The following is a 16602-nucleotide window of genomic DNA, read 5'->3' as shown; positions in this document are numbered from 1 at the left end:
ACACACCCACAACAAAAAGGGATTGTTCTTGTGACAAACGGTACAGTTTCCTTTGCCTGCCAACAGATGAGGACTACAAAATAATTTAGCTGAAAAACCTAGCCTTGAAGAGACCACCCAAAACACTATTGAATGTGTACTCATTTCATTTTGTGGACAAAAAGCCGACGGAGGAAATCCGCATCCTACATTGTGTTTAGGCTATGAAAGACCTCCACAGATTTAACTGCAGTACTGTCAGTAAAGGTGGGATGCAATTATTCATATAGGATTTTTTGTGGGTTAGTAGTGTGCTGGTCCAGCTACACATGAGCACCCAGCCGTTTCAATTTCACCTGACGATGAAACTAAAACCCAGGACCGGTGATCCGAGGCTCTGACTAGGCTCTATGTCTGCTTTAAAGTAGATAAGGTTGTGTCCCACCTCCTTTATTAAAACGCGACCAACTTTATTGCTGTGGAGGTACCTAGCTACTGATAAGACTCAGAGCTTTTCAGGTTATTTATCGCTTCACCGTCCGTACTGTAGCAACAGAGTTAAAGTAGCTAAATATGCTATTGTACGTTATTTGAGGCCACTTTTTCAGGTTGGCCTCCTATCCCTCGATAGTAGAAGGCAGATGTATGATCAAACTGTCCCGATTCTGGTGTAACAGGCTGTGTTCCCACATGTTTAATTTCGCATCAGAATTAGCTTACCGCAATGACTGTTTGAGCGTTACCATGACAATCGCCGGCTCCGGAAGTCGCGCCCATAATTCAGGAAATGGATCATGGGAGCTAGGAATAAGGTGGATAAGGTCTAGCATTACATTCACGTTACCTACATGTTAAACGTTACTATCGCTACTCAAGTTTACTGTCGGAACAGTCCGTGAGGATGAGGCAAGTGTCAGACGGCGATATTGATTATTTTTGAAGGTTTGAAGTTTAATTTTTAGATGGTCAAAGGTTCTCCCGTAAGTTAATGGTTCAATTAGGAAAGATGCATCCCAGGAAGATTCAAGATTTAGAGGGGGACCAGCGGTCTGTCTATGTTCTTGAGGCAGACATTGGATTTTTTATTTATTTTTATGTTATTTTCAATGTTGGGATGGGTTTACTGATTGACACAACATACTTTTGTGTATTGTGTGTTAAAAAGGGTTTGTATACTGTCAAAGGGGATTTCTGCTCATTTTGTTTGATTATCCCTTTCATAGTGCATGGCCGATGGCACAAATTATAGTAAGGCAGACATGAGTGTGTCATCCACCCGATGTATAAGTTGGAATGTTAAAGGAATGAATGGGCCGATTAAAAGAGCACACATATTTTCACGCTTAAAAAATTAAATGTAGGAGTAGAATTTTTACAGGAAACTCACTTGACCATAGCGGATCACTTTAGGCTCAGGAAAAACTGGGTTGGACAGACTTTTCATTCTACATTTAACACCAAGGCACAGGGAGCGGCAATATTGGTCCATAAAAATATATTGTTTACGACTTCCAAAACAATCTCCGATCCTCAAGGACGGTTTATAATAGTGTCAGCTTCCCTCTTTAACACACCAGTCGTACTTATCAGTGTATATGCCCCTAGTTGGGATGATGTTAGCTTCATTAACAAATTCACCTCCCTGATTCCAAATCTTAACCCTTGTGCTGCCTTCGGGTCACATGACCAAAAGGTTCATAACGAACCATCGTTGTGTTTACCCAATTTTACCCAATACAAAAGCAAATAAAAATTATTTTCTTTTAACCTTCGCAATGTGGGGGGTCTTAGATAGCCCAACGGTTAAAAGAAAATGCTTCACTTTGTTTTTGTATGCGGTAAAGTTGTCGCAAACAAAGGTGGGTCACAATGACTGATGGGTCAGAATGACCCGAGGAGAACACAAGGGTTAATTCACATAAGCTCATTCTTGCTGGGGATTTGAATACTGTGACTGACCCAGCTATCGATCGCTCCAATCCTAAAACTTTAACATGCTCTAAAATGTCCCAGGCTCTGTGATTTCATGGATCACACTGGCTGTGTTGACCCATGGAGGTTATTTTACCCACATAAAAAATAATTTTCTTTCTTTTCACACGTTCAACATAAATACAGTAGAATAGATTAAATTTTTATTGACAAGACACTCCTTCTTTCTGTAAAGAAGGTAGAGTATACCGCCATAGTGGAGTCAAAGCATGCACCAGTGATTCTCGACCTTGTTTTCTCTAAAAAAATTGAAACAGCGCAATAACTGGAGACTGAACACAGCTTTACTGGCAGACAAACAGTTCTGTGAATTTGTATCTAAACCAATTGATGAGTTTCTATTATTCAATAGATCAGACTTAAAATCACCATCTACTTTATGGGAGACACTGAAAGTTGTTATAAGGGGAAAAATTATGTCATACTCCATATCACGTCACAGAGCGGGACAACAGAGGGAGCAAAAACGTATTAACTCTATAAGACAAATAGACCACCAGTATTCCAAAGCCCCAACTCCGGAACTATATAAAAACAGAATCGCTCTGAAAACCCAGTATGATTTACTATCAACACAAAAATCCAAGAGACACCTCCTGTGGTCAAGAGGGCACTATTATGAGCATGGAGAAAAAGCAGGTCGCTTGTTAGCTTACCAACTGAAAAGCAGATCAGCGTCTCGTATTATCCCACAGATTCACAGTGCCTCACAGTTAACGATAGATCCGGTGGAAATAAACAATGCTTTTAAAGCATTGTACTCAGACCTGTATACATCTGAATTTCCACAGGATACATCAAACATGATACCGTTTTTAATGATTTAGATATTCCTAAGATAGATGTGGCTGCTAAAACTGACTTGGACAAACCCTTGCAACTACAAGAAATCTCTGACTCTATCCAGAAAATGCGAAATGGTAAAACCCCAGGACCAGACAGCTATCCTGTGGAATTTAACAAGAAATTCTCATCTCAGCTAGCTCTCCCATTCTTCTTGAAATGTTCAATCATTCATTGAGTCAATCAAACCTGCCACAGAGCCTAACAGAACCATCTACTTCTCTTATTTTAAAACCCTGTTTAAGTGTGGGTCGTATCGGCTAAACTCCTAGCCTCAAGATTGGATATTGTAATGCCCCAAATAATCTCGATGGACCAAACCGGATTCGTGAAGGACCGCCACTCTTTCACAAATATTCGTAAACTTTCGAACGTGGTGCATTCCCCAGCGTCCGGGGAGACTCCAGAAGTGGTTGTCTCCTTGGATGAGGACAAGGCATTTGACAGAATTGAGTGGGGTTATCTGTTCTTCGTATTAGAAAGATTTGGCTTTGGTTCTAATTTTATCTCCTGTATCCACATGTTATATACTTGCCCAAAAGAATCAGTGATAACTAACAAACTGGCTTCCAAACTTTTCCCTCTGTCAAGGGGTACCAGACAGGGCTGTCCCCTTATCCCACTTCTGTTTGCATTAGCCATAGAGCCCGTCAATTAAGATAAGAACATCACATGTCATACATGGACTTCGCAGGATAGGAATTGAACATAGACTTTCTTTATATGCAGACGACTTATTGCTTTATATATCAGATCCAGTGTAATGTGTCCCTAATATTGTGGAAATGTTACATATATTTGATCTTTTCTCTGGTTACAAGCTCAACCTGTCTAAAAGTGAATGCTTTCTACTCAATAACTTGGCTCTTCAGATTTCTCCCTTTCGTTTTTCCAAATGTGGCTTTAAATACTTACGAAAACAGGTCACCCGTAACTTCTCAGATCTTTATGGAAAGAATTTCAAACCCCTCATGAAAAAAATTGAATCAGACCTGCAGAGATGGTCAGCCTTATACTTATCTCTTGCAGGTAGGTTTAATTGTGTAAAAATGAACGTTCTACCTAGGGATGGGCGATACGGACAAAATCTTCTATCACGGTATGAGTAATTTTATATCACAGTCACGGTATATATCACGGTATAGTAATTGTTCTGTAAATTCAATTACGAAATGGTACAAAATAACCATACCGTACTTCATCGCACTCGATTATTTATTACAAACAAAAACAACTGCCTCACATGAGACAACACTTGGGTTATAAACAAAAGACTCAAAAAAGTTACAGTTACGAGCGTTCCGATTGGCTGATGCGCAGTCATGCCATCCGCGTGGTGACCTACTCACAGCTCAATGCGGATCCGTAATGCCCTCCGACGAAAATTTCAAAATGAGCGAAAGCGATCAGTCTGAGTTTTACTATCCATATAACTTGGGTTTCGGCGTATCGACCTCGTTAAAGCTCGGTCGATACATTAAAGCCTCAGTTTGATATTTCCCGGCATGACCTCACTCTCAGTTAGTAAGTAGTTAGCCTTCAATAGTCATCTTCGATCAAGAATGCTAGCAACGCCACCAGTGCAAAAATAATTTTACAGCACGAGACTTAACTTACATTTAGTCATTTTGCAGACACTCTTATCCAGAGCGACTTACAGTAAGTACAGAGACATTCCCCCCGAGGCAAGTAGGGTGAAGTGCCTTGCCCAAGGACACAACATCATTTGGCACGGCGGGGAATCGATTCTGATTACTAGCCTGACTCCCTTACCACTCAGCCATCTGACTCCCGACACACCTGATTCCAATGAATGGGTTGTTATCTAGTTATGCAGAAACCTGCTAATGACCATTCATTTGAATCAGGTGTGTTGGAACAAGGAAACATCTAAAACATGCAGGGCAGGGAGGCCCGAGGACCAGGATTGGGAACCCCTGCTCTAGAGGGATCAACTGACAAGTTCTATAACATTTGGGTTCCGTTGCTGTTGTACTTTGAAAGGCTTAACGCTCTCCCCAAGATACTGTAAGGCCCTAACAACTCAGTTGTTACCCAGAACGCACAGCTCAGGGGCGAGGCAAGAAAAATATTTTTGGCCTAGAAATGCATATTTTCAGTTTTATTTTTACTTATTTACTTTGCGATGTGCACCCGGTGCATAATTTAGTAATTACATTTTCGGAGATATTTTCGTTTTGGGGTAGGCCTTAGAACACCCGTGGCTACGGCCCTGGTTAAAACTCAAACTTTCGATTTTACTGGGGCACAGCAGATTTAAACTGGGCACGTGCCCCTGTAAAAAGGGTCTAAGGACGCCTCTGTCTTAAGTCCTGTTTAATAAACGAATACAATAAATAAAAAAAACACTGTGCTCCTTAATTTCTTTGAGTGCTCCTACATTTTTTCATTTAGGAGCACATGTACTCCTTGGTGAAAACATTAGTGTAAAGCTCTGGATAATGGGGCCCCTAACACTAGTTGGTTAGAACGTTACAGCTTAGCAACCAAACTATATTGTGATTCAACTCAGCTTCAGTTAGCTAGCTCCAGATATCTTGCAAAAAATAAATAAAATTATAACCTGACAATCATCAGGACAATAATGCATTGTAAACTGTAGATTTACATAACAACACAGGTTATTTATTTGAATGAAACACAGTCGGGAACATGAAACAATGTTAGCCCCATTGCCAATAAACTAGGCTAAATCATCACACATTCTACCTATGCTCTTGCGTTAGCAAGCTAGCTAAACTAGTTTACATCCCTACAGTCTAGGTGTTTTTGCTACCTAACTGTTCTTGCATTCCTTGCAAATCAGCGTTAATAAAAAGCAGATGAGTCTAGCTGACATTGACTAGACGGGCTTGGCTGATGTTTGTCTAGACCAGTGGTTCCCAAACCATTCTGGCTCACGTCACCCCTAAACATATCTCTCTCCATCCACGACACCCTTGTTTTTTACTTTTTACTCTCAACATCCTTTGTGTCATATTTGTACTTTAAGCCATTTGATTTGACCTTGTGATATGTCGAATAGGCTATAACTGCTTTTATTATAGGCAAAAGGCTACATTGAGGAAGTTAAGTTTATCACATTTTTGTTCAAATGAACCACTCTCTTTAATTCAACTCATTTAATAGAACTTTTGAATGAATAGTGAACAGAACTACCTGTCACAACTATATCACTGTCTCCCTGAATATCTAATCTCCGGTAACTTGTTCAATGCAATATGTAATTTGTTCAACTAGGCTACATGCTCTTATGGTTCTTCCCTTTGGGACTTTAGTTTTCACAATGTATGCTTCATGTTTTGGCTACCCGCAATGTTTGGGACCATCTCGTTGTTATGATCAGAGACCTATGCACTTTTGTAAAACTCTTTTGGAAGTCGCTTTGGATAAACGCGTCTGATTGCATAAATCTAATGTAATGGTAGCATATGGTTGTCCAGTTCTTTGCAAACTAAAAAGTTATCTGTAAAGTTGTCCATTGTCCTCATCCACATCTCACGTTAGCGATCAGCTGGCAAAGGCCACTAGCATCAGTGGAGTCTAATTGAAGCGCAAATTTCCACCTTAGCCGTAGTTTCTCATACAGTAGCCTATACAGATTTCATGTCCTCCGACATATAATCAATGCAACGTTTGATCGTGTTATCAGAGTGGGGGATTTTTTCTTTTGCAGCATCTGGCCCTAGCATTACCTCATCCATGTTTTGCAGGCTGGTAATATGAGCGACTCTGCTAAAGTGTGTGGCTTTTTAGATTTAGCAAACAACTCGTCAACTAAAAAAACAATCCTTTTGTGCCTTCACATACACGCACAATAAAAGCATACGTTCGCACTGTGTGGTATTCTGTGTTTTAAGTCTTTTAAAATATTAAATGTCTTTGTTCTGGTGTGCTGGGTGCTTGGTCTCCAGGTACCTTGCCAATTTGCAAGGCACCATGGCTGCATTAGCCAACGTCTCCCTGCAGACCAGGCATACTGGTGTGGGGCATGTTACCTACTGGAGAATCGTTGTCTCTTTTTTCTCTTTGCTGATTTTGATTCCAATGTCTGTTCCTGTGGATGCATTCTCTTTAAAAACGTATCCATTGCCCCTACCTGCACTCCTCCATCTGCTGTCAATACGGAATAACAAACAAAATCAACGAAAGAACTGTTGTTGACGTTAAGCCCTGAATCAACTGTGAACTGCAGCCGATTGTTTTTTGAGAGCAAATAGCCTACATTTTTTATCGATATAATATAAATAAAATGAATTTAAATTTTTATTAAATGATCAAGCCTTGGGCCATTCCGCGGCACCCCTGAGCATGCGTCACGGCACCCACTTTGAAAACCCCTGGTCTATAGCGTAGCGTAGAAGATCCATGTGCAGTTCGACCCCCGACACATTTGCGCGAACCATTTTACCAAGGACAGTTTTGAAAACCTGGGACAATGTAAAGCAGGATTTGCTATGAAGCTGTTGCTGAAAAGAGATGCGTTCCCGACCTTACGTTCATCACAACCGCAAGCTGTAGTATGATTTTGTCGGTAACAGTTATTAGCAATGCTAACGTATCCTGTATCTAGCGCCTTTCTCCAGTTCTTTCAAATAGATAATCTAGACAGGCGTTAGCAATAGGCCAGACTACTATTCGTTTTCTGGCTATCTTTTTCAAAAGCTTCCCTTCTAATGCCGACTACAGCTAATCTAGCTAGAGTCATCTGCTAAGTAAAGTCTGTTGATGTGTTTAGAAACGTATTTAGCATTGTACCTATACTAGATACAGGAGACGGTACCATTGCTAATAACTGTTAGCGACAAAATCATACTGTACTTACAGCTTGCGGTTGCAATGAGCATACGGTCGGAACCACTTTTCAGCTTCTTAGCAATTCCTGTTTAAATTGTCCAAGGTTGTCAAAACTGTCTTGGTTAAAATGTTCAGAGCAAATGAATAATTGAGTGTCGAACTTCGCCGGGATCTTCTCATCATAGACAAACAGCATCCATTTGGCGTGAAATTTGTGCCAGGAGAGCGAGCTCTGTAAAAACGATTTGGAACTTGCAAAAAAGATTTGTGTCTCTGTAGAAAATGATTTGTGTACTCGCAAAAAAAAGGTTTTTGTGTAGAAGAAGGCGGGAACACTGCTCCCAAAACCATCTAAACCCATCAAATATAGCCAGTTTCTGTGTGTAGTATCATTGGACATTTTTGTCTGTCTATCACACATGACCTAGGTCGTAGTAAGTTTAATAGTATTTTAATGTAAATATGAACTGAATAATCTTTAAATGTTGCATTAAAGATACATGCGCATGGATATTTTGAACTATTAAACGTTACCAAATGACTCGCCATTGAAATCATCAGCATTCTAGTTTTGTTCTTATTCACTGACGTTCTATGTGTGATAGACAGACGAAAATGTCCAATGATACATCACACAGAAATGGCTATATTTGATTGGCTTAGATGGTTTTGGGAGCAGTGTTCCCGCCTTCTTCTACGGAGACACAAAACTTTTTTTTACAAGGATACAAATCTTTTTTGTAAATTACAAAAGTACACAAATCTTGCCTTCTTCTACGGAGACAACTTTTTTTTTGCAAGTACACAAATCATTTTCTACAGAGACACATCTTTTTTGCAAGTTACAAATCGTTTTTACAGAGCTCGCTCTCCTGGCACTAATTTCACGCCATACAGCCATGCCTGTCGAATGTTTGGCTCCTTAATAAGACTATGAGTTACCCTTCCCCCTGTACAGCCTGGAACACAACATTTATGACCGTGGTCGATTTTCAATATCCTTGTTATAATTCAAAACGTTCTTCTTTGTAATATCTTAGGGATGGGACGTATGGCACTGACGCATCGATGCTTGTGTCGCAAAACCAATACGCACAGTTTCGAAAAAGTGTTTTGGAGCTTGTATCAAATTACGAAACCACGTGATAGATGACGTTAAAAAAAAACGTCACGATCTGGTTTGAAGTTTTGCCGCTCTTCTGAACCAGATCCATAGAAGGAACGAAGCTACCACTTCTTGTTAAAGACAAATCTCACATTGTCAGAGAAGCAGCACCAGGCATCGCTCGAGTTTCTTCCATTAGTCATTATTATTTAGCCAAATCCGTATAGTAATAATTATAAATCCGTGCACTTGTGTTGTATTATTTTATTGAAATGAAACATAACATGATAGGACGAGGTAGGTCTATACAGTGCCCAGAAATCAAATGTTGATGATTCGTCAACATTGTCAACATTAATAGTAATATGTAAAAATAAAGTCCCCCCAGTTCACAATAGACCTACATATCACAAATGTTAAGAAAAAATCAGTGTTACCTAGTTTAATTGATATAAAGACCATATTGGATAAAGTCTCCACCCGCATCAATAAGTAACAGGTTTTTCGGTGGTGTAGTTGGTTAAAGCGTAGTACGACAACTTATTGTAAATGCGAATCTGGGATCTCGAGTTCGCGCCCCAGTGCAGGGACCCTCATACGATATCCTTTAACTTTTACTGTGAGAAAAGTGACATAATTTTAACGGGCTACAGATGTATCACAACATTTTAATGTGTGAGCACTAATATCAGATGAAAATGAATGATGTAGCCTTAATAAAAATATTAAATAACGTAGGGTAGTCTACCGTCGGAGACAACCACTATGCCTCATTCAGCCAGTTTAAACGGCTGCTAGATGACGCTGTTCATTTTTAATGCGCCGATAGTTCGGCTCTTTGGGCCGGCACAATCCAGAAGTAACCACCAAAGCTTCACAAGGCATTGTTCGCCCGTCCCTATAATATCTTCAAATTAGCCTACACAGAGCAGCGCGCAGCTAAACTTGTATTGGAGATCTACGCTACCTCGGGCTGGTCTGGATGTAAATTTTGGGGCGTGACAAAGATACAGACAAGAGCCAAAAAAGGCAGTCCCCGGACTGACGTCAGTCCGATGGCTTTGTTGAAAAGCTAGCGTTTTACAGCCACATTTTTTCATTTTGAGATTTGTATTGGAAAGAGGTGTAAATGGACTTTGGGTTCACTGTATGTTCCTTTTACCCACCGAACTGTCGTTATTCAATGACCAGGTAAAATCGGTTTTGCAATAAATCGCCCCTTTAAGGCGTGACTACGTTTAACGTTATGTTTGCACTTCTCTGTCACCAACTGTGTCTGGAGTGGGGGCTTCACAGGGTGTCTACAAGTTAAATTTAAGACTTTTTAAGACATTTAAAGACCACTTCCAAATGAAATTAAAGACCAAACTTACAATGGAAATACAATACAATACAAAAGTGGAAACACTGATGTCTGTTCAATATGAACAGTATGCTAAAGTGACAATTATTGGTTGAGTTCAAGAACATTGACTAAATGTGTGTAATGTGAAAGGATGACACAAAAATGTAATCGCTGTCCTAAATTATATTTATTATTACACTATGGTGGAAATGGTGGAGCAGAAACTGGCAATGCCATGAATTCCATGGAAACAAAGGTTAATGTGGAGATGTACTGATGTGGAGCACAAATCATCCAAGAAGCAGTACTTCTCTTGAGTGTTTTTTATTCAGATGAATAATCATTGGATTCAGGTCAAAAGTATATCACTTGAACTGGTTTAATCACTTAAGACACTCAAAGTCAGCAGCTTGGCCTGCCAGTGAGCGAACCGAGTCTGACTCTGATACTTACGTCAAAACAATGTACAGTATCCCCGGGACGCAGTCTCACTCCTCTTGCAAGTTTTGCGCAAATCACAAAAAAAACTAACATCTGGCTAAAAGCACAATTCCCACATCTCTTGAAGGCTGCCCTGTTCCTTTTTTTTGGTGTACACCGAACTATAAAATTGTGAATTTATGAACATGACGTGACCAAAGCATGGCTGCCGCCTAAGCCTATGCGGTCTCCCATGCGTCCAAACTCACTCGGACGTTCTAGACTCCACCGACATCTAGCCTTTATATATCTATGAGGGTGACCACCTGTCCCACTTTGTGCTGTATCACACACCTAAAAGACATTGCAAACTCAATACAAATGACACAATTGATTAAAAAACATACCAGAACAACGAAAAGTCTCAGACTTTGATAAAGAATACAATAGATAAATATATATATATAGCTTAAACACAGAAAATCTAATAAAAAGAGGCTCCCATGGTTTAATTAAGCCCTTTGGGATACAATGAAACAGAGAGATAAAGCTCTCAAGGTTTCTCTCAAAACTAAATTAACCACTGATTATTACAGTTATAAATCTCTGAGAAAAAAAAATGACCATGCTGCTTCGAAAAGTAAAAGCACATTTTTCCTAAACTTAATCAAAGAGGCAAAAGGTAATTGTACAAATTTGTGGAGGAGCATGGATAAACTATTGGGAAGGGAAAAAGAACATCAGGAGCATTTACAGCTCAAAATCAATGGGATTGTTCAAAGTGAGGGCTCTATTCTGGCTAAACATTACAATGATTATTTCTTGAATTCTGTGTTAGACCTGGCGGACACTTTTCCTGAAGTGAACTGCTGCCGAGATGATCATGGAGATGGTAATGTGTCTTATTGTAGGTTGCAGAATATAGATGAAAACAACATTTTCAAAGTGATAGCAAATTAAAAAAATAGTAAAGCAAAGGATGTTTTTGGACTTGATACATTCCTTCTAAAAGAATAAAAAATTATTTCAACTCCAGCACTAACAATAGCTGTGAATCAATCTATTAATGAAAACAATTTTCCTTTGACGTTGAAAAAAGCAGTAGTCAAGCTGATTTTTTAGTCAGAAGACAAGCTCTGTGTGTCAAACTATCGACTGATTAGTTACCTACCAGCCATCTCCAAGATCTTTGAGAAGGTGGTAGCAGAGCAGCTAGTGGAGCACCTTGACCATATTGAAGCATTATATCCTTGCCAGTTTGGGTTCTGGAAAAAATACTCCACAGAGTCTGCGTGCTGGTACCTACTGGAAGACATCAAATCCAGTCTTGATGGTGGAGGTGTGGTAGGGGCGGTCTTTCTTGACTTGAGAAAGGCCTTTGACACAGTTAATCACCAGCTTCTCATCAGAAAGCTATCTGATTTCTCTCTTGACATAAAAATAATAGCATGGATTCAATCTTACCTTAATGACACACAACAATGTGTTGAGGTCGACAATACAAAATCACCTTTAAGACCTTGCAGCATGAGGGTGCCACAAGGTTGGCTTTTGTCAAATCAAATTTGTACCCACATGTGACCGAATATATGTATGTGTGTGTATGTGTGCATTCTGAGGTCTAAAAGAGTAGATTTGAGTACATGAAAGGTGTGAATATGACCTTTTTTGTATTATTTATTTGGTCAATGTCAATTTCACGATTCATGTATGTATGTATCATGTATTATGTATTTTAGTAAAGATCAGCCTACCCAGGGACTACGGGTGAAAATTAGCTCTTGAGCTAAAACCTGGTACAATGCATTTCTCCTCTTGAGGTTAATGTGTATTGTACGCTGTCCCTGTTTCTTTAAATAAATAAATACAACAAATAAATAAATACAAAAAACTTACTTTAAAACAGTACTTACCGAGAACGTTTGTTAGAAGTTATAAAAGCTAAAGGATGCCAAGCTGAAGCTGGGGGTTGAATAATACTGCACATGCACATGTGTTAAAAAAGTACAATGTTTCATTTGAACTTCAAAGTTAAGTCAATTTCTGTTCTCAAAATAACCCATATGTATCAATACATATTTGTTGTTGAGTTTATTTTTATTTGTATCATTTATTGTCATTCTTTCATCCACATCACTATAATGTCTGAAGGTGAGGGGGTTGAATATTTCTGATTGCAACTGAATATAGTATGTCCAAATTGGCAGTTTTGTTATTCTGTGTTTATATGTCTGGAATTTGTTTTGGTTGTCTGAGCAAGTGCAATTATTTTAAAGAAAAAAAGTATAGAAGTACATCTGAATCAAAACCTTTTTCTCTCACACAGGTACAATGTGGACACCAGAAGTTCTAACATTTCCAAACACGTAAGCTGTACCTTGTAAAATTGTAACAGTCTTTTCTGTCACTCCTGTTTTTGCGGTCCAATTAAAAACCTAAATCCAAACATCTACATATCTTTCCTATCACAAGGAAAGTTCTGTTGAGTAATATTTTCTTTTTTGTGGTGGTCTCCTTACAGCTTTCTGTTTAACATTTATATTTCTCTCTACTTTTGGCCAACCTGACTGGATGAGCAGAAGGTTGGTCACAACAAACTATTGTTTAAAAATGGTTGTCTGCAGTCAGACATTTAGTGAACAAAGTTATACTCCATGTATTCTTCAGAATCTTATACATAATATACTACCACAAATTGCCCTTGGAACTATTGTACCTAGTGACGTGTATGAAACCCCTGTAGGAACAGTGAGGTGTAGCTAAGGTAACATCTGTGTTCTGTCTCCAGGACTTCCTGGGTCAGATGTTCTGCACTCTGGGGGAGATCATTGGCTCTGTGGGCAGCCGGCTGGAGAGGACACTGTCGTAAGTCCAGCCAGAAATATACTATAGTAGGATGCAATATTATGTTGAAGCTATACTGTAGGGTATGAACTATTACTCTCATAAGTAATGCTGTGGTCCTACAACACAAATAACTCTTTAAAAAAAAAAATTAACAATTTCTTTGTTGGTGTTGATGTCTTCAGTATTGTCTGGATAGTAAAACTCAGCTGACTCTTCGATATCGCTCATTTTGAAGATGACGTCAGAGGAGGAGGCATCCTCTTATTCAGACAGCTTGTCAGTAAAGAGGCTTTGGTTGACAATGGTGTTTTCCAACACATGGGGGAGGTAAAAAAGCTTTGTACCAAGCAAGGACATGACAAAGTAATGGAGTGTGAGAGTATGAGTGAGTGCACTCAGGACAGTAAAGCGTTGATTGGAGTTGCTGGAGTAAGGAAGAAAAGCTTCGCCACACATGCTGTGGGACACACATACAATACATCTACACACACATGGCAGATGTTTGATTTTAAAATGTCTGAGGACCTCAAAAAGATAATGTTTTGGTATCAAATCTCTCACACACCAAGACACATGGACAAACGAACACGCACGTTACATGTACTTATACATACAGTCTTTAAAAAAAGGACTTCTTTCGTAACAGGTAGGTTTCTATGGCAACTAGGAGCACAGCATTTCAGTGTTTTTCTCTCTGTGATATAATGAAATTCCACTTGACTAAACAGTTTTTTCATCCATCAGCATGACTATTTGTTTCTAGGTGTTGGGTAGGGAGGGCAAGGCATGGGGGTGGGAAGAGAAATTAGCCCTATTTCCAATACCTGGGGATTACCAGGGAAACCCATGGCCGGTGTCATACATCAACAATGTTCAACAACGCCAACCCAGCTCAACAGTCTATTAGTTTTTTTTGTGAGCAAGAAATCAACCACCTGCTAACCATAAGTACTTCCTGCTCTCAGCAACCCACTCTACAAGCACTATCTGCAGATTATATATGCCCAGTGCCAGAAGCACAAATGTGAGACCTATCAGTATGTAAGAATATGTTGAGTTTATTAGGGTATGTATCTTTTCGTGTACCTCAGGTGAGCTTCCCTTACGGAAGGAAAATATATTGCAGTATATAATGTGATATATTAGGCAATATATGTCCATATATGGGATTTACTATTTTATATTGTACGGAAATACATTGGACAATATATTGATGATAAATATATTACTAATATATTATAAACTATAATATATATTCATGTAATATATTGCAATATATTGCAGAATACAGCAATGATTGCCGTTTTCCATATATTGCAACATATTCAACATGAATATATAATGTGTTTATATATCCCAAAATATATGCAATTTTATATCTATAAATACCACCATAATGTAATAGATGGTATGCACTCGCATGAGATTTGCCGTGATGTTTACAGTGGCATGGGAGGTTTATTTCTTAGACTGGGTTAAGATGTCAATTTTGGGACACATCCTCAGTAATGTGCCTTTGAGTCAGTGGGTGTTTCGGCCTTTAATCACTAAACACCCTCATCAAAGGTGGCCAGCTAAAGGGTGATCAAGCCTTAGCTTGTGTCCCATGCCCAATTAAGATTTCCCACGGGACTATGCAAGGCAGGGGCGTCCTCTTCCCTGAGCCAGCCCTACAGCTGACCGCATACCTCGTATGCCGTCCTCAAGTTGGAGGGATCTGACCTGGGTTCTCAGGTGGGGGGTCATAAAGTTATAGCCCAGCAAGGGTCCTTCCGTTTGATCCAGATCCACTGGCTTCCTCTTTCAGCTACTTGGGAAATTGCTCTGACGGTCTGCCGCAGACCTGTCCATAGATACCAAGTTCTTTCAGCAACCTGATGGTGGAAGAAGCCACGAATCCTCTGCATCCCACTTCAACTGGCCAGACTTTTGCATTCCAGCCACTCTGAGTTGCATATGCTGCCAATTCTGTGTACCGCAGTTTCTTACGCTCATAGGCCTCTTCAACAGAGTTTTACCACGGGACTGTGAGCTCTATGATGTACACAGCCTTTCGTAAAGGGGACCAGAGTACCATGTCTGGCCTAAGGTTGGTAGAAGCAATTTCAGGTGGAAAAATTTGTTGCTGGCCAATGTCGACAAGCATCTTCCAGTCTCGGCCCATGGCTAGGTGTCCATTTTCTGGCTTTGTAGGAGGATACTTGGGCCTTTTCTGTCCCTCCCGGATGAATGTTGTTGTTTTAACAGGATTATAGTTTATAATATATTAATAATATATTTATCTTCCACATATTATCCCACATATTTCCATATGGGTCAATGTAATGGAAAATGATATATTACAATATAAAATTAAAATATATTTCAAATCATATATTGGTAAATATATTTTCTTTCCGTAAGGGTTATCCATTTTGTAGAAACAACAGCTTTTAATTAATGCATTGGTTTTTGAAATGGCTCATATGAAAGCTAAAACCCTCCCAAATTATGTTTAATATACAAAAATACATTTGCTTCACCGAAGAAAGATTGATCATCTAATGAACACAGAAAGGTCAGATTTTGGCAAGACAAAAGTGTTGTCGCCTACAGAGAGTAATTTGAAAATTGAAGAAATAATTTACTTGAATACAAAAATATGTTGCATAACATCAGTCCATTAAGTAGTGGTGCTGTGAGATCCATATTTAATATCTTTTATGACTTCCATGAGCTTGAAGGACTGCATCCATGCGGTTTGACAATGATTCATAGAATTTATTAATGAAGTCATCAGGAATAGCAAAGAAAGCAGTCTTATATGATTACCAGAGTTCATCAAGATTCTTTTGTTGCGTCTTCCATGCTTCCTCTTTCATTCTACCCCAGACATGCTCAATGATGTTCATATCTGGTGACTGGGCTGGCCAGTCCTGGAGCACCTTGATGTACTTCGCCTTGAGGAACTTTGATGTAGAGATGGAGGAATGCGATGGAGCACCATCCTGCTGCAAAAATGTAACGCCTTTTATGGTTGGGATTGTAAGAGGTAGCTAATACTTCTTGATATTTTAGGCTATTGATATTGCCTTCCACCCTGCAAATCTCTCACACACCCCCCATACTGGATGTAACCCCAGACCATGATTTTTCCCGCCACCAAACGTAACTGTTTTCTGGCTGAATCTCGGATCCATGCGGGCTCCAGTAGGTCTCCTGCAATATTTGCGGCGGCTGTGATGTAATTCAAACAAAGATTCATCTGAGAAAT

At 39.4% G+C, this 16602-nt stretch overlaps 1 protein-coding gene across 1 annotated transcript in view; it reads left to right on the top strand.

Moving 5' to 3' along the window:
• Positions 1-16602, top strand: part of LOC146273495 (copine-9-like) — a 180014-nt gene that overhangs the window by 78742 nt on the left and 84670 nt on the right. Inside the window, exons 5-7 of the mRNA XM_084705201.1 lie at positions 12829-12868; positions 13082-13084; positions 13291-13367. Coding sequence (XP_084561327.1) covers positions 12829-12868; positions 13082-13084; positions 13291-13367 — 120 coding nt within the window. The remainder of the gene's footprint in view (positions 1-12828; positions 12869-13081; positions 13085-13290; positions 13368-16602) is intronic.

The sequence above is a fragment of the Hypomesus nipponensis genome, chromosome 9 (assembly GCF_054491055.1).
Source record: "Hypomesus nipponensis isolate SF chromosome 9, ASM5449105v1, whole genome shotgun sequence".
NCBI lineage: Eukaryota > Metazoa > Chordata > Actinopteri > Osmeriformes > Osmeridae > Hypomesus > Hypomesus nipponensis.
Note: the sequence above shows the minus strand (reverse complement) of the source record. Positions and strands in the feature narration are given on the sequence as shown.